Raw genomic sequence first — 19,229 nt, 5'->3', positions numbered from 1 at the left:
GAGCAGTCGGGGTTATTGTGAAAGTTTGCAAAGGCTGCTGAGGAACGCTGCAGGCCCCAGACATCAACCTCACTGACAGGAACGTATAGCCAAGGAAAACTAGCCCTGGAGTCTCCTTGGAGATAGTACAACAGCCTAAATGTGGGCTGCGGCAGTCTGGAAAGCAGGTATTTATGGTCTTGCATGGGTCATGCTAGGAAAAGGAGCCACCGAAAATCTCAGCATCTTCCACGCATGCTCCTCGCTTAGAGACCTTTGACCGTGAGCACAGTGTGCTAGCCTTTCGGACTTGTGTACTTACTGACAGGCAAACACTTGAATGTATGGAGTGGGGAGGAGCCTAGAACCTAGCTAACTATTCCAAAATACATGGGGGTGTCGGTGGGGGCGGGGGGGGGGGGGGGAGACTGCGTCCTTAGGAGGGCTGGGAGCTACTCCGCTTGGTCTTTTGTTAGAGCATTTCATAATTGGCAGATTATCGGCTGGTTGTCTCATTGCCTGCTCATCGCTCAGGTCTTCCTAGGTACACAGCCAAGCAGAACAATTCTCTGCAGTGGACAGCTTGGCCATACAGCGGAGCGGCTGCCGAGCCAGGGAGGTTACCTCCTGGGAAGATAATCAGCAGTACTTTCAGCATGTCACAGGAGTTGTCAGTGTTGGGTTTTTTTTTTTTTTCAAGACAGGGTTTCTCTGCGTAGCTTTGCGCCTTTCCTGGAGCTCACTTGGTAGCCCAGGCTGGCCTCGAACTCACAGAGATCCACCTGGCTCTGCCTCCCGAGTGCTGGGATTAAAGGCGTGCGCCACCACTGCCTGGCCAGTGTTGGGTTTTAAATGTTTTTTTTTTTTTTTCCTCCTCCAAATGTTTGCTCCCCTTTGGTCCAGATTTGAACTTAATTAGAAAAACAAGAGAAGAAAGTGAGCAATTATGTAAGAGCTGGAGTAGAATTAGCACAGCTGATATGGACACTCTGGCTGGCTTTATGGAGTCCAAGCCTTCTTTGGTACAGGCAGATTCCTGTCTGACGTTCTTTGGAGTGGGAGATTGGGAAAGAGTGGCAGATGACAGACAGAGAAGGAATCTCGTGCCACTCTAAGCCCAATTATTCTCTGAAAAACTCTTGAGCTGAGAGAGAGCATGCAGCTCAGCTTGTCTAATGTAGAACGCTATTAATAGCACATCTCCAAGGCCTGTGGGTGAGATATACTGAGTACCTCAATGTATTTCAGAGTTCTCCGGAGAGACGGAGTGTATCACACACACATGTCTCTATGAGACTAAGCCCTGGGAGGTCCCTGGGGTCCCATTTTGAAAATGATCATTGGGACAAAGACTGCCCATTGGAATTTCAGAGAAAAAAAAATGAGCTACTTAAAAGACAGATGAAACATCAGATTTAGCTAATAGAAAAGAAGGAATTGAGGAAGTGGAGTCAGAAGAGGGCACACAAACATGAACATTTAAGAAGAAAGGGATGGATACTACAGTGCCAACAGAGTAGTATGGGGTGCCTCCACTACTCTAAGCATGCAGCACCCCAGCTTCTTTAGCAAGCCCACCCCTTCCCCTTAGGGTACAGAGACCGTAAGCAATCAAATTCCAGAGGCAGGATTGTGATCAGGGGCAGTGCAGCAAAAACCCATGACAGCACACCCTGTCAAAACCATGAGGCACAGTGCCAGCCTGCCTAACGCTGCCTAGGACTCAAGAGAAGAATGAGTTCTAGGCCATAGCAATTGCTTTCCCCGTTTAAAGCCTCTCCTCAGATCATGGAGTTAAGAAATGTCGTCAATGGCTGATGGGCACTTCTGCCCTTTGGTTTCGTAGGTTTGTGCCTGGCACTTTCTTAAAAACTAGAGACCAATTTTTGTCATTAAAAATGTCAATGTTCCCAACTCCATCAGAAAGTAGAATTAGTGCCAGCAATTCCCAGAGCAAACATACCAGTTTAGAACCAGAACATATCAAATATCTACTATACGGCAGTCACAGTGCAGCGTATAAGACTCCAGACATACTACTACTTCCTTAAAGCTATCAAAAATAAATGCCCGTTTATACACCAGGATTAAAACCTGGATGTCCTGGATAAGCCAGATTATATGATCCCCTTCCAGGTCTTTGTGGCTCACGTAGGAGCCACCAGCATACAAAGAATCATAAATTTAGGGCCAGGCATTTATAGGACCCAACTGAAGATTTTTTGTCTACCAATGAACAGTATACAGTTTACCTCTACCATTTATAGATTTCCAAGCTCATTTGGACATATCCTGATGGCTATATTTTAATTATAAATCACCGTGATTACAAACAGACATCTGTACAGTTAAAAAACTTGAGGTTTTATTTTTCCCTTATGAAGCTGTTAAAAAGTTTCACTTATTTCTTTCCAGTAATGACCACCATCGTTCTATGTCTTTCAAAGTTTTGGTGTCCTTTGCCGTCCTTGCTCAGTGCCAAGGCTTAGAGAGGGTGGGGATGGGGCAGATGCCTCTTTATAGTGGCAGCTCCCTCACTGCTACCAGCCAGATGAGCCTTTCTGATGAACATCAATATTGCCATCGGATGTTAAGAACAGACAAGACCTCTGCATGACTGTGATCAAGCAAGCTTGAGGCACGTGGACAACCGCTCTTGAACTATGGTTAAGGGAAGAACAGAGAGTGTATCCGTGAAGGCGACCAAATCCCCTCCTGTGAGAGGCTCCTACTTCTTCTCTAGTGACAACCCAGCCACCAACTGTTTCTTTCACAGACTACATGGAAATTAAGACGCCCAATGCTAGAACTGACCGCACATCCTGACAAAACTCAATCCTTGAACATAACTCTTATTTTACTGTAAAATCACCCGACTCAAACTAAAATTATGGTCTTTCCTAGTCCACTGTTACTGGGTACTCTTTAGTTTCCCAGGGAGTGCATTCTCACTGTGACAAGTTAGTAAGTCTAATTTTGTTAGCCTGGGGTGTTCCTGGTGATCTTAGTGGCATCAGTTGACTTTTAAGGAAGTTTTCACATTTGTCCCTACAGTAACACTGAAATATTTTATATGACATACAATATTATTTTACCTGATATATAATATGTATATATAACATCAATTATTGTCTAGAAAGTACAGACTTGGCATGCTTGTACCCTCTACCAAAAGTCAAAAGCTAAAGACCAGAATAGAGAGTGTTAGAAAAAAGCCTCCAAAATTCAGCCTTGTCATTAACAGAGCACAAAAGTCCAGCCAGGTCCCATGAGAAAGGTCATTGGCAGTCAGTCACACAGCAGAGTCATGCCCAAGTCAGGACCTACTCTTTTTTTTTTTGAGACAGGGTTTCTCTGTGTAGCTTTGGTGCCTGTCCTGGAACTCACTTGGTAGCCCAGGCTGGCCTTGATCTCATAGAGACCCCTGCCTCTGCCTCCGGAGTGTTGGGACTAAAGGCGTGTGCCACCACGGTCCGGCAGTCAGGATCTACTCTTACAGCCTCCAGCTCTGACTCCCCCACTCTCTACTCAGCTTTGGGCTCAAGGGACTCACTTTTCTTTCTAAGTATTGTTCCCCCACCCCCTTTCACTTCAGGCAATGATACACTTTCGGAATGGCCTTTAATAACCTGGGATGGACAGAGATCTCTGACTATATTTCTCAGGAATGACAGGGAACTATCAGTAGGAGGGAACTACTGAACAGATGGATATTCTGTAGCTTCAATGATGCTGTAGATAGAAGTTGTCTCAAAATGAACAACTGTTGGATATGAGCCAGGATGGAAGGGGACTTACTTTATGGAGGCTTGTAGCTTCTCACACAGGACAGCCAGGACAGAGACAACATCATCACAAAGGGCCTCTACTGTTAAGCCTTCAAAACGGAGGAGGTGCAAGAATTAGACACTGGTGGGCATCGGAAGCTCCCTCAATGCCCTTCCCATCCCGCGCTTTCGATGGGTTTTGATGATTTTCAGATATGAGGCCTCTTTTAGGGTACCAGAACAATCATAGGAAAGAGGAGAATGGAACAGAGCCACTCCTTTTTAATGTAAAACAAACAAAAGACAACCCAGGGAGAAAATAAAAGATTCTTTCTCATTATAAGTAAATTTCTTCTACAGTCAATGCAAAGCTGTGTGGGTGAATTAAAAAACAAACCATAATTCTAAAACAATAACATTACGTGCCACTCAGGTTTCTATAGAACTCCCTGCTCAGTTTTCATTTAAGCAATTAAACCTGCATCAAAACAAGACAGACAGACAAGAAGGGGGGGGGGGAGGGAGAACAGACAGCCTCCAAATGGGAGGGGTGTAAAGTGCTAATCTCCCTCACACAGTTGGCACCGGGGACTGGAGGAACAGAAGGAAAACAGCAGCTGGTCAGATAATACTAAGCAAGGCGAAGCCAGGCAGAGCTTGGACCATCTTTACATCCTCAGTTCCGGGCACCAAGCAGGTATTCTTACACCCCAACCATTTAAAAAGGTCTAGTAAAAACTAAACCCAATACCTTGACTCCCGAAGTCCTGTGGGGCATCTGGGTTTTCAATTATCTAGTGAGGGAAACACAGAGAGACCATTAGGAGATTCAGACAAGAAAAGTCCTGATTCTTAGACAATGCAAAGTTCTAGGACACCAAATGGCGTCCTAAGGACTCTGGGTTCGGATGTCATACCCAAGCATGCTGGAAGCATTTCACTGCTCATGACCTTGAACAGAAAGACTGTGAGTGTGTCAGTTCTAAAATAAACTATTCAAGAGTTCAAACACTTCTTGGAATTTTAAGCCCCGTGGTATACTTTCATTGCTGGGCTAGAACTTGGGCAATGTCTACCTGAAGAGGTGAGTTCATCTTTGTACAGACAATAACTCATCTCAAGGTGACGGGACACACTATTCTTGGTCCTAACAGATCTAGACACGGCCATAAGAAGAATCATCCTTGCTCTACTTGGGGATACAGGTTCAAAGATGAACAGAGCTCAAAGCGCCACCTTCCTGTTTGATGGGGGAGCAGATTAACCTGTGACTGTCAAACAGCCTGGCTTGGTGGTCTCTAGGTAGATCCAGAACTGTTAGAGCAGAGATACCACCTAGGAAAAACAGAAAGTGAAAGGCTTACAGGTAAGATGGCTCATGTTCTCATGGCAAGCATAACTCAGTGACCACAGAGCTGAGAATGGGAAGGAGGTGACTCGGTCTCCCTACCTCTTTCCACAGCAGGATTTGTTTGATAAGAAGGGCATTTTCATGCCAATTAGCTATCTGACATGTAAATCATGCCACAGTGCTGCATTTTTAAGACTCACTACAGGCACATATGTGTACTGCTCTGTATTCAAAATCTGCAAATTCAGCTGCTTCCACAGCAGATTTTGTGAGATGTTACATTGGTGTCTCTAAGACATTTTCTAAGAGAATGCAACAGAAGCGCATTATCCGAAGAAGTATACGGACAGCCCAGCCACCAGATATTTATACGTGGCAATTTCACTTTGAAAGATCAGCAGCTTATAAGTCAGCAATGGATTTGGTCATATAAGTAATTCAATAATAAAGCGAGATGATAACTCAGCATTCATAAGGATACAAAATCAGAGCTGATAACCTGGCCTGGGGGGAGGGGTGGGAGGCTGCGGACAATATGTGGAAGGTGGACTTTATGCTAATACCTTTGCATTCCACATTATTCATTGTCTTTCTGCCATATCCAGGTCTTCCTAATTCTGAGTTGGCCTAGGATGTCTTTCCAGGGAGGAGTCATGCTGCAGAATATACACATTCTTCCCAGGTGTCCCTGAGTGTGCCCCGGGAGGCTGCACAGCTTCCTTAGAGCAAACATTATCATTCTGATAGCCACTTCCCTTTAATCGCTTTTGAAAAAGCATCTCATTTTTAGGTGGAAAAACTGACAGTTCCCTCTGCTAGACATCACAAATGCTTCAAAGAACCATCCTGAGAATTTCGTTTAGGTAAGAATGAAAAGAGAATTTCATTTAGACAGGCAATCCTTCTCCAAAGGACTGCCTGAATAATACAAAGGAAGCCCATGGGGAACAGCAATTTGCCACGTGATTTTGGGTCTTGCCTTTGATTGGGGTGAGTCTAGAAGGTCAGCGATGAGCAGGACCAGCAGGCTGACTGGTCACATAAAACACAGGATAGGGACATATAGCGTCTGCACTGTACAACCAGACCTCCTCAGCTGTCCCTGCTACCATTCTGAGGGAGACCTAACCACTAGGAGGCTGAGGCACGTGACTTATCACCTAACATAGTTATGTACCATTTAATGATAGGGACATGCTCTGAGAATGTCACTGCTAAATGATTTTTGTCATTGTGTGACATCAATTATATGCATAAAACCCAAAATGATTTAGCCTACTATACTGCTGGGCTAGATAGCATGTTCCATCACAGGTACAGTTGATCTTTGCCCCAAACATTATTATGACTGTCCTCTAGTTACAGTTCCAAAAATAAGATTAAATGAACATAATTGGGAGTACTTTAAGTTATTGCATTTAAATGTTTTATTTAAGAATCTTAGGTATTACTAATAGTAGACTATTCAATTGTGTTACGAGTTAGGAAGGACAAAATATGACATTATTTTAGAAATTTTAGCATCTGGAATTCCTTTTTTCCTAATATGTTTTCCATTTATAGATTCTTTTGAGCCAACATTCCTATACCCATCATATCCAAAATCACAGGATAAATGAGATCACTTCCAACAAGGGGTTATCTAAAGTAACTGATATCTTAGTTTATTAGAAATTTGGGCTTTGGGTATAGCAAATACAAAAGCCAAAAATAAAATCAATATTTGTTTTTCCAAATTATTGCTCCTTGTCTGCACTGGCGGCCAGAGCACATGTGGATGGAAAATGTGGCCTGGGAGTCAGAGACCAGGGCTTAACTTTGCTTCCTTCAAGGATAGCTCATTAACTTTATAGCTCAATTATCTCTCTCCAGGCTTTCGCATCTCATCTGTAAAATAAGGAATGCAGAAAGTTGACTTGACTATCTGTAGGGTTCCCATCAAGTCCATAGTTTCCTCAAAAATTAGAAAACAATTGAAGTAAAAAAAAAAAAAGGAGAAATATTTGAAATTGAACAGCTGAAAACCCATCTCTGTCTGTGGATATCTCCAACCCCAACTGAGATTGTCTACCCCGAACAATAATGAGCTTCATCACATTGGGTTTTATGGGAATTTTAATGAGTTATCATTACAGAGGCCGATTTTAAAGTCGGAGCAAAGCATTAGTTTTGAAGCTGTGTCTCTTATTGACATCCCTAGAAGAAAACACACACCAAAAGGTGACTTTCCATCCCCTGGAGGCTCGTGTTAGACAATCTGTGCAGGTTTTGAGCAGAAAGCTCTAGTGGCCTTTGAGGTCACCAGATACTTAGCTTTATACTGCTGGCCCCGGCAGGTGGGGGGACATCCTGCTGTCACTTTAGTTAATCCAGGAAATTGCATCCAAGCTCATAGCATGCAGTCAACTGCTACTTCCCTGCCCCGCTTCATTTTACAAGTTAACTGCCATAATATGCTTTAAAGTTTTAAAAATTGTTTCATGTGTATGGGTGTTTTGCCTGCCTGTCTATCTGTGCACCACATGTGTGCCTGGTGACCGAGGAGGCCAGAAGAAGCCACTGATTGGATCCCTTGGAACTGGAGTTGCAGACAGTTGTGAGCTGCCATGTGAGTGTTCAGAATCGAACCCGGGTCCTCTAGAAGAGCAGCCAGTGTTCCTAACCGCTGGGCCATCTCTCCAGTCACCTATATAATATTTTTCACAAAAATATTTAATGGGAAAAGTTCTTAAAAACTGATTTTAAGGAAAAAAAAAGTAAAAACTTAAAACAGTGATCAAAATTTTATTGTAGTTTATTACACAAAACCGTGAGGAAGAGCACTTCATATTTTGGGGGCAAAATGGGCAAATTTCTATATAGCTAAATTTATATAAATAAACGTCCCAGTAAAAAGTACTGCCCAGTGTTTTCAGTGGACAGTAGCCATGGTGGTACAGGCCCAGGCCTGGGACATATAACACGCCGTAACATACATGGTGTCATCACCCAACCCGCGCCAGACATGCGACGCGATGAGCTCACCGTGTTCTCCTGCCTCTGCCGTAACTGCAAAGTCAAGTCGCTCAACATCTGACTGAGAGTGGCGCGCACAGCCGTGTTGATGCTGCGCTGGTGACAGCTGCAGGTGTAGGTCTCGATGCACACCTGGGGAGGAGACGGGAGTCATGCATGCATGCAACGCACGCACGCACGCACGCACGCACGCACGCACGCACGCACGCACGCCCGACAGACAACCCATTATCCCAGACAGTCCTCGGCCCTCCGCAGGGAGAATGCCAGCTTGTTAAAGAACAAGCTCTCGCTTTCTCGTACCTGAGGCTGGCCTTGAACTCAGGGTCCTCTTGCTCTGGCCTCCAAATCCTTCTGAAAGGGCAAGTCAGCTTGACTCTAAACTATTTACTAATAAAAAATAACTAGCCATATTAAAGACCTCTGGACATTTGTTTTTAAGCATTCACAGAACCCTTTCCCTGACGGTCACCACTCTCATAATCTCGTGTTTCTGAGTTTCACAGGGGAATACATATCTGTGTGGGGGGTTTTGTGACCCCAACAATTCTAGGAGAAGCTCAAATGGCCGGAGAAAGCACCGTTTATTTCACAAGAGCGCTGGACGTGGGAAATCTCGGAGGTGTAATGGGTTTGAGTGTGTGTGAACTGTTGTTGTGTTCTCCGAACAATCACAAAGGCAGAAGGACTTGTGGGAAGAGGTGCCTCCTGGCCACTGAGCGGCCCCTGACTCAGGGGTACTGTGTTCCAACTCAGAAGATTGAGAGCGAAGCCACAGGCTTGGGCTTCCCTACATGCAGGGAGTCCTATCATGGAGTGTGTCCTCTGAGGAAACGCTGCAAACCCTGATCACAGAGTTCTTTCACAAACAGTGCCTTCTCCTGAGATGGGGGCTCCATAGCAGGGGTGATCCTGCACCCATGACGCCGATACTCAGTTGCTGCGGGATGTCTTTCTGTATGCTGTGAATATGTGTTGCTCTGATTGGTTGATATATAAAGCTGCATTGGCCTATGGCAGGGCAGGATGGAGCCAGGCAGGAAAATCCACGAGAGATCATGAAGAAAGGAGAGTAAAGGAAGGCGCCAAACTGCTGTCCAAGGAGCAACATGTAATGGATGCAGTTAAAGCCACAGAACACGTGGGGATACATAGATGAATAGTTATGAGTTAAGTTGTAAGGGCTAGCTAGCAAGAAGCTTGAGCCAATAGGCCATAGAATTTGCAATTAATATTAAACTTTGGAGTTATTATTTTGTAAGCGGCTGCAGGACCACAGGGCCAAGTGGGACAGGAGAAACTTTCAGCTTCACTCAGTCTCATAAGCCACACTGCCAACTGAGAGCCAGAGAACCACCTGCCCTACTGTGAGGGAAAGGTACACAGTGTCACTGTTCTGCCTGTTTCCTGTCCCCTGTTCTGCTGAGTGAACAGGCCAGTCGACGCCTCCTTGGATCTGTGATTCTGAATCTCTAGTTAAAACTAAACAGAATTGTTGGTGGCTAGTTATGGGGAAATCCCAGATTTGGGGTGGGGGTGGGGGATCTCTTACTTGATAACTCTGAATGTCATGTCATGGCTTTTGAAGGTTCATGGCCTCGAATTCTTGAAGCTCTAAGGATGGGCCTAGCAATGAAAGCCTGCTTAAAATTTGCCTACTTTTTTTCTCTCCATAAGGCCATGTGTCCTTCAACAAAGAGGTAAACAGAAAGACAAAAGAATTGAATAAACTGAAATTATTCTTCTAGGAACAGCTCCTCATGGGTGCTAATAAAAACAGAGGTTTACCCTCAAATGGAAAATTTAACTTGATGACTGATATCTGCGATAAAAGAGAGAGAATATTAATCCTTGTTGTTGCTACTGCTCAAGGTATGAGAAGTTTCTTGGCATGTCTCACTATAATAGTCTTTTTGTAAAATTAACCAAAAGCTAATGTTTTCTTTTTATTATTATTTTTCAGTGTTGGGTTGGAATCCTGGCCTTGTATATCCTGGGATTTCATTTACCCACAACCCTTAACTCTACAAAATAAATATTTTTAAAGTTTAATTCGTACCTTACATACTATTTAATATTTCCCAAAGGACATTTGAAACTTAATACTGGATTTGGGTATTGGTCTAGATGGGTTCTTCTATAGTTAAAAAAATAGGAATAGGTTACAAAATATTTTTTTTGTACAACTATTTAGGACACGTGAATCTTAATTTTTTTTTTCTGAAATAGGTCTCATTATGTAGCCTTGCCTGGCCAAGAACTAACTACATAGACCAGGCTGGCCTGAACTCAAAGAGCTCTGCCTTGGCTCCTGAGTGCTGGTGTTAAGGGTATGTGCTCATTTTCTCAAGTAATTATAGATTATAATAGATTTCGAGACACAGTAATTTATATGTGCTTTAGGGTGATGTTTTACTCTCCAGAGCTTATTCTTTGGGATATGATAAAATAACTTGAAAACTCTGAAATTACTTTTAAATGAGTGCAGCACTACACTTTGATGAAACCAATTTCTTTGTGGTCTATAATCAGGCATGCAAATGCCATTGATCTCATAATTTAAGGGTTTCCTTACACGTTTTTCAGGAAATCTTTGTAACTTTTGATGTTTAAAATAAGTTTTCACATATATTCAAAGAGGACTCTTAATCCAGAAAAGCACTACATTCGAAAGAGTAGCCATTTTGAAAGCTCAACCATAGACTTAACATAAATTCTCCTGGACTCCAAGCCATACACACTAGCCCAACTCCTTTAAGACATGATATCAGTCCCTTGAAACCTGTGAAAGAAAGCATCCATAGAAAATCAAACTTTATATAGCACAATGTTCTAATAAATAGAGAACTTTGCAAATACCAAATGTATTTTTTCTTAGTGTAAATGTCACACTGTTCTTAGTTGTTAATATTAAGAGAATAACATGGACCAGGACTTACCACAAGAGGTTTTTTTATTAAAGGAAATGATGAATGCATTTACTCAGTCAAGAAGAAACTGTTACTTTAAGAAGCTTATTCTGTCAAATTTGAGAATGTAATGCTGAATATGACAAAGAGATACACTATTAAATACAAACAGTATCACTTCTTTCTGGCATCTCTTTTTAAGTGTTTAGAACAAAATGCTTCATCAGCTACTCTGAGAGGGTAATTGGTGGTGGTGGTGGCTGGATATGCCCACAATGCATTGTATTTATGTATGAAATGGCAAAAATAAAATAAAATAAAATTCTTTATCATTTTTTATTTTTTATTTTTTGAGACAGGGTTTCTCTGTGTAAAAGCCCTGGCTGTCCTGGAACTGACTCTGTAGACCAGGCTAGCCTCCAACTCACAGAAATCCACCTGCCTCTGCCTCCCGAGTACTGGGATGAAAGGCGTGCGCCACCACCGCCTGGCAAAAACTAGTTTCTTAAGCTTTCTGTAGTGGTAAGTTGTTAAACTAGTTAGTTAACGGAAATAGGGTTTATATTTTTAAATTTGAACACTGTATTCAACACCAGAGATTTTTAAAAAATGCATGAAAGCTCTACTTCTTTTGCTGCAAGGGCAATACTAAAACAAGCACATTTGGAAAAAGGAGCCAAGAGAATGCCACACCCCAAGGCAGGCTGAGTTTCTGCAGCAGAGCTGCGGCTTCCTCTTTTCCTTCTCCCAGAATCATTCTACCCATCCTGCTCTTTGCATCTGTCATGTAGATCTTGAAAAGCCTCAAGCCTGTACCCTGGCCAGAAGTGCGAAAGGCCAATTGAAATAGCGTGTGAAAAAAACCCACAGGCCCCTGATCACCAGGGAATGCACGGAGACACAGATCAGTGAAAAAAAAGCCACAATGCACATTTTGATAATGTCCTGCGTGTGTGGACATCTAGCTTATGTCATGCTAGACATGTCATTATAGCATGGACGGTTCATGAAAACAAAAACAAAAAATCTCCCAAAGGAGAAAAAGAACCAGAAAATGCGAGTCTGCAGGTAAGCACAAAAAACAGACCTTTACAACACTGGCTAAGGGTGACAAATGGCAGTCCCAGGCAAAACTCACTCACCATGAAGTAGCACCGAGGTACATAGTACTCAGTATATTTTGGCCCAGATACGTACAAATTTAAAAGGAGATGCTTCAAAAGAAATTTACCTAGCTTTGTAAAGTACACATAACTTTCACTTTGCTGAACATGCACACAGCTTTCTTTTTCCTGTCTGAAGAGAATTAATGGCATTGCTGCACAAAAAAAGTGTGTGTGTGATACTGAATCATTAGTTCTATGGAGAGAAGAGCTCATATATCTCCAGTTGAAAAAATAAATGGTACAAATGAAAACTAAGTCAGAGTGAGGAAGTAGGATCAGAGATTAAACTATTAGGAAGCAATGTCTTCTACATAGAGAAGACAGTAAAGGCTTGTTAATCACAAGAGAACTGGATAAGCTTTGTTTATCACTGTGAGTCTAAACTGTATGAGGGATCATGGTGATGGATCAGTCACCAGGCCATTTCTTATTGTTTCTGAAAGAGGTCTCCTTCCTAACAGGTACCTGTAATGGTGGGTATATCAAAAGAGGAACCTCATCAAATTGGTTCTCTCTCTCTCTCTCTCTCTCTCTCTCTCTCTCTCTCTCTCTCTCTCTCTCTCTCTCTCTCACACACACACACACACACACACACACACACACACACACACAGAGAGAGAGAGAGAGAGAGAGAGAGAGAGAGAGAGAGAGAGAGAGAGAGAGAGAGAGACAGAATTTCAGTCGAACTGTTCCTAGAAAGAAAGTGTATATGTGTATATTTTAATTTGGGCAATAATGCCAGATAGAGAAGTTTGCTGTACTTTCTTTTAGATCTCAGCTTTAAGGAAAAGTCTTCATAATCCTGGCATACATGGAAAACTACCTTTCTTTTTCCTCCCTCATGATTGTTTTGTTTTGTTTTGGGCTTACACTGGCACAGTATAGTGACCTAAGACACCCTACCTCATCCATTCCCACACCACTCCAATTAGAACCTTCTGCCGAGTCTAGTTTTCCTGAGACCTAGCCTTTTCCCTATGAACTGGCCCAATTGAGGTCTTCTCATTATTCTCTGTGTCTTCTGACTACACATAATTCCACTCAGGACTATCCAATCAGAGAGAAACAGAGATGTGAAAATCCCTTGCAGTAAAAGATCAGCTCTCTCCCAGTCCATCTAGCAGTAAGTCATACATGCACACATAAGCCGGAAGAGTCGAACCAGGACCAATACAGAGAGGGAGGCACAGGGAAGAAGGGAAAAGGAAAGAACTTCAGGGATGTAAAGTAACTCTTCAGAATATCTCCTCACTTCTGTGGTCTGAACTTGTTTGAGGTGGTAGGCCTGCATACTTCCAACAGCCATGGGCTCTAGGGTCACAAAAATTAAATGTGTCTCTATTTCACTTCATCTGTAAAAATGTATCTCAGTTATCTAATAAATGCCTCAGGAAAGGTCCATCATTTTCTAAACTGATGGTATGCAGTAAGCAATATAGCAGAGTGATTAACATTAGCACATGCTTGCAATATAAAAAGTCTAGGTTTTCTTGGGGGGGGCATTGTAGGGGTAAGGGGAGGTTATGGGGGGACTGGGAGATGAGCAGAATTAGGGTGTATCATGTGAAATTCCCAAAGAATCAATAAAGAAATTATGTTTTTAAAAAAAGAAAAAAAATAGCAAGCTGTAGAAACTGGGGTGTGAACATGAACTTTACTCAGTTTGTGGTTCTTTATAGTCAGGGTGAGTCGAGAGTATAGGACAATGAAGATGTGGAGCCATGCTCTTGGGACTTGATGATGGATGGATTTTATTAACCAGTGTTTTGGAAAAGACAGACGCTGGGTAGAAGGAGTAAAAAGGGGGAAATCCCTGGAAAGAAGAATGTTAGAAAACTAAGCCCAACAACAGTGGTTCTGAAACAGATTTTCCCTGAGACCAGCAAACTTGCTATAGGGAGGGAAAAAAAGACTAGAAGTTTCTAGGCATCGATAAGGTCAAACTATCAAACACATGTTTCTAGCCAAGGCTTTTGGCTCTTGAGAAATTCAGTAGAGCTATCTTCAGCAGGCTCGGTGGCAGTCCTCAGAGCTTTCCAATGGGACAGTGTCATTAACCATGTCCAAATCAGCCTCGGACTGCTTTTGGCTCTGTTTCATCCTCTTCTTTTGTGGAAGATCTTGACAATTTCTGTGCCCTTGGCCTTTCCCGATATTAAGGGAGCGGCTGTCTTTGGAAAACTCAATATGTCTCCTAACCTATGTATGATACTAAAATAAGCCCGTGGCTGAACCTTGACCCATCAGCACTGTGTGCCCATATGGAGGACTGTAATGACAGTCCATGAAACTGAATCGTAAATAATGGTTGCTTATTCTGTAATTGCCCCTTGAACAAATCTGGTCTTTTTTTTTTTTTTAATTCCTCTTGTAACACCGAAGGTACGCTTGTAAAGAACTTTTTCTGACTAGAGGTTAATTCAGCAAACTCGTGTTAGACACACAGACCAGGGTTGCTTCATATTTACATTTTGAAAGCTTAATGATCCCTTTCTGGTCTCAACAGTACCTCCAGGAAACTAGGGTTCATTTTTCATACTTAAGCACACATCTCATTTCCTGATCAACAGGTTTCAGGGTAAGCGACATCCTGAATGATCGCCAGTGTCTACCAGAGACACAAAGGGCAAAGAACAGCTGGATTCCTTCCCATCATTCCCAGAGGGCTTTTACGTGACTTAGGGGCTTGTTTTATTTTTTCCTAAGTTGCTTCCCTAACTATTTTAAAAAGACAATGGTGAGCACTGTGCACGTCGGGACTCGACCGACACTCACAGCATTTGTGTGGAATGTGGGTCTTGAGCCTAGCTGGAACCACCAGGCTATGAGATGGAGTAATTGTGATGCCGCATGAGGGAGGGAAGGAGGGAGGGAGGGAGGGAGGGAGGGAGGGAGGGAGGGAGGGAGGGAGGGAGGGAGGGAGGGAGGGAGAGACAGAGAGAGAGAGAGAGAGAGAGAGAGAGAGAGAGAGAGAGAGAGAGAGAGAGAGAGAGAGAGAGAGAGAAGCTTAGGAGATCCCCTGGGGTGGGGTGGGGGTGGCAAGATCCACACCAAACAGGGAAGCTCCTTCCTGAGCATGCTCATTTACCATTAGCTTATATACATGGAGACACATCAATGTCCCAAAGGGAACAATGCCCATCTCTACACATCCATGATAGAAAGCTGCTGCATGGTGTGCTGGGAGCCAGCGAACTTCTGCTTCCCTTCTGACAGCCAGGAATGTTTTCTACATCGTCTGGGGTGAAAGTGAAGCTATGAGGTAGAATTCCATGGTTTTAGAATACAGAAAAGTATTGCTGCTTCCTGGCCTGAACACGTAACCCCTGCTGGAACAAGCAAATACTGAAAACATTCTTTCCCAGGAATGGAAGGACAACTCTACCAGGCAGAGTGGCGCTCAGCTCTGAAAGGACAACGTTTCCAGAAGCTAAGGCACATGCCAGACATTCAAGGAGCCAGGTTTTCTGCTGGCCACAGTTTGGAATGTGCTGGAAGGCACCTGGGACTCTAGCAGAGCACAGATGGGAAAGAAGGACCTTTCCAGGGAGTTACAGAATGCAGTTCTCAGGGCTCGTGAGTCAGACAGAATCGGATCAATAAACAGTTTTATAAAGCTCGCACTTGGCTTCTTTAAACAGAAAATGCTTTGCAATTATTCTTCGGGGGGAAAAAAAAACAGACTGAGAAAGACTGTGCCTGGGTACAGCGGAGTGGGAGCCTGGTTCTGTTGCTCTCCTATGAAAAGCCTCAGGCCAACCAAACCCCAGCAGGCACAGTCCTAAGACCCACGGCATTAGCAGCAAGGATGGCTGGTCACCTCGCATGTTTCCCACAAAGCCATCCAGCAGAAACTCCCCCATGGTCTTCAGAGACGTGACTAGAGTCTCTCTGATGGTACTCAGGTCTAGTCAAGTATATCCCCCCTCCCCCCACCCCCCTTCCAGCCCCCATCAGCGGGAAAGCAGCTGCCAGCTGCTGGTACCAACGGTAATACTCACCTCTGCGATCTTCAGCACGGCACTCCCATTGAGGTCAAACGTTGGGGTGTAGGTGATGCACAGTAAAACCTAGACCCCATAAGAAGTGAAGGGAGAAGGGAGAGATAGGGTTAAAATGCAGAAATATGTTTGTGTGGTGGTTTGAGAAAAAAATGGCACCCATAGGTTTATATATTTGCATGCTTAGTCAGCAGTGGATGAACTGTTTGGAAGAATTAGTGAGTAAGTTCTGGTTGGAGGAGGTGGGTCACTGGGGCTGGGCTTTGAGGTTTCAAAAGCCCACACCAGCCCCTGGTACATTCTCTCCCTCTTCTCCTCTCCCACTCCCCTCCTCTCCTCTTCCTCTCCCTCTCCCACCCACCTCCTCTCTTCCTGCTGCCTGTGGATCAGGAGGAAGGCTCTTGGCTACAACATTGCCCACACCTTCTCCATCTTCTGTGCCTAGACTGAAAGGTCACTGTGATTGTCTAGTCTTACCCCTTCCCAAAGCCATGTGGCATCAGACATTCTTCTGTACTACTTTCTTCTCTCCTGTAACTGTCCCCAGGATGGTCTATGGCATCTTCTTACTTTCTGGTCTTGGATTCCCTTTCTTCCCTAAGATCTAGAGTGAAATGGTTGATGACATTCACAAAATCTTTAAGACTCATTAAATATTTTTTCTTTCTACTAACAGAGCTATTAGGGAACTGGCCAATAAGAGCCTCTGGTATTTAAAAGTCACTTTTATCTTTGTAGGTAGGAAATCAGACTCCCACCTCTCTGTGACTTCTGACTTTCCTTGCTGGAGAAAAACAGATAGGAACGTGCTGGGGCCTTCTGCCTTATCCCAAACCCAACAGCTGCACTCATCTGCAGTGTGACCTGTCAGGTTCCATTCATGAAAGAACATAGAAGTCCAAACATACATACATACATACATACATACATACATACACACACACACACACACACACACACACACACACACACACACACACACACACATACCTAATACAGGATATGTACTTAACCAGCTCACTGAAAACCAATTTCTTAGCCTTTCGGTCTGAGCTGCAGGCTAAGCCAACCCCAGGAGGTTGGCCTTTCCTTCAGAGAGAGCAAACTGTATAACTAAGGAAAGAATAGTTTGTTTGGGTTTTTTTTTGCTATGTTATGTCACCAGATTAGACAAGTTACTTATGGATTTTCTCCCCAGTTTTTCTATCCACACAGTGGCTTTATACCGAGTTGACTCCAGATAAAAATTGGTTCTATGTTGTGGGAGCCCGTTCTCAGGTTCCTCATGGCTTTACCCAGCAGGTCCACATAGAGGATGATCAGGACCACGGGCCTGAGTGCAGGTGTCTGAGATGGTGTGCAGTTGGCTGTGCTGGGGGAGGAGGTCTTTTGCTCCACCCCTTGGCATCTCTATAAAAACCCTGGACCAGAGACAGTCCGGGCCCGTTGGACTAGGTTCCAGGCCCTCTTGAGGTTATCCTTTATTTTCTATCTGTTTGTCTCCGCAGGATTCTCCACAATAAATCCTTCTATCTAATATTTCCTGCTGCTCACACTCAAGAAAACTCTGGGAAGCTGTGGGGTTGGTGGGTAAACGCCCCACACTATGTCACTGTGACCAGAAAGAAGGGAATGTGGGGGCCACTCTCCTTCGATCCCATGGGATGTGGGTCGTCTTTTGAAGCTGGGCTTGGTAGGCAAGAAAAGGTATGGACAACGGGGTCATCTCAAACTTGCTTGGAGGGAGTTCTAGCTTCTGGGCCTCCCCAACACACAAGCTTGGTGTGTTGCCTGAAGCCTCTGTCCCGGGCTTGTCCTACATGCCTCCTGCAAGGCTCCTTTCATGGACTTCCTCTAGGTCTCATCTTCCAGGCTGAAGCTTGAGGGACTTGAGTGTCACCACTTTGGAGATCCCATTCCCTCTGATACCCTCCTTCACATGGCCTCTGTCACACCTGAACCCACACCCATCTCGTCAGTTACCGGCTTATTTCTGTATTTACACTCTCCCCGTAGGCTTGACTGTTCATTGTGTACTCAAGACACACCCATCTGATGCCTTCTTTATTATTTTGCCATATGGCACAACCTCCTTTACTTCTCTTTTTATATACCATGTCTGGCAAGGGGAAGGAAAATTAAAAGGATGGGGGCTGGAGGTGGCAGTGATGGTTTTTGCTCTCTTGGTCCAGCTGGACTTGTGGGTTTGAGAATATTGGCAATAAAGACCAGCAACTGGTAACACTTTATGAGATGCTGAAGGCAAATATTTGTCTGAACTGGTTAACTATTAACACTACTTACAGGGCTGCCAATCAGTTTTTCTGCTTTCTAGCTCCCCACGTATTCATTTGAGGTGTCAAAAAGTAGATTTAGAAAGAATTTCAAATCTGACCCAGTTCGCAAGAGCAAGAGCTTCATTTAGGCAGCAGAGCTGGGAATTAGGCATCTATGGGGAGGCAGCAAGGACTATAAGTTGGCAGTATTCAATGAAGAAGTCTCCGGGGAGAGACATAGAAAACTCATTTCCGCACATGACAAGAAATCTTGGCATGAGGGAAGCCTAGCATGCTCAGGGAGAGGCCTCCAGCCAGGGCAGACAGAAAACCGGGGACCTCCTACCCAAGCCCCACCCTTGGCAACGCTGGAGAAGACAGCTTTGCACACCAGTGTCTAGCTACCAGTATCCAAAGACTTTCTGAACTATCTGGAAAAAGAAAAACCAACAAACAGCAAACAATGAGAGGAAGGCAGGCACATTAATAAGGCCGTTCACTGTGTGGAAAACACACTGGGCCTTCACTGCGGAGGTGGTGGTATCCATGGCCTCCCATGACTCACAAGATAAAGGGCATGGTATCTGGCCAGACTGATGTGGCAAGGAGCAAAAAAAAAAAAAAAAAAAAAAAAAAAGATAAATGGAGTGACTATTCTGCCCCTCCCCCAGTGCTCAGCAAGTACTAATCCATCAGCTCACAACACAGACGGGGTGTAGGAAACATTGGGTAACAGCAAATTAATTTAGTGTCTGGCTCTCTCTG

At 43.9% G+C, this 19,229-nt stretch overlaps 1 protein-coding gene across 2 annotated transcripts in view; it reads right to left on the bottom strand.

The window, feature by feature from the left end:
- Arfgef3 (ARFGEF family member 3) overlaps window positions 1-19,229 on the bottom strand; it is a 161,229-nt gene that overhangs the window by 70,482 nt on the left and 71,518 nt on the right. For both annotated transcript variants that reach the window (XM_006986096.4, XM_042262236.2), the window contains exons 5-8: window positions 16,189-16,257; window positions 8,122-8,244; window positions 4,498-4,540; window positions 3,778-3,856 (exon numbers count right to left, since the gene is read on the bottom strand). In XM_006986096.4, coding sequence (XP_006986158.1) covers window positions 3,778-3,856; window positions 4,498-4,540; window positions 8,122-8,244; window positions 16,189-16,257 — 314 coding nt within the window. The remainder of the gene's footprint in view (window positions 1-3,777; window positions 3,857-4,497; window positions 4,541-8,121; window positions 8,245-16,188; window positions 16,258-19,229) is intronic.

The sequence above is a fragment of the Peromyscus maniculatus genome, chromosome 16 (genome assembly GCF_049852395.1).
Source record: "Peromyscus maniculatus bairdii isolate BWxNUB_F1_BW_parent chromosome 16, HU_Pman_BW_mat_3.1, whole genome shotgun sequence".
In the NCBI taxonomy this organism is placed as follows: domain Eukaryota; kingdom Metazoa; phylum Chordata; class Mammalia; order Rodentia; family Cricetidae; genus Peromyscus; species Peromyscus maniculatus.
Note: the sequence above shows the minus strand (reverse complement) of the source record. Positions and strands in the feature narration are given on the sequence as shown.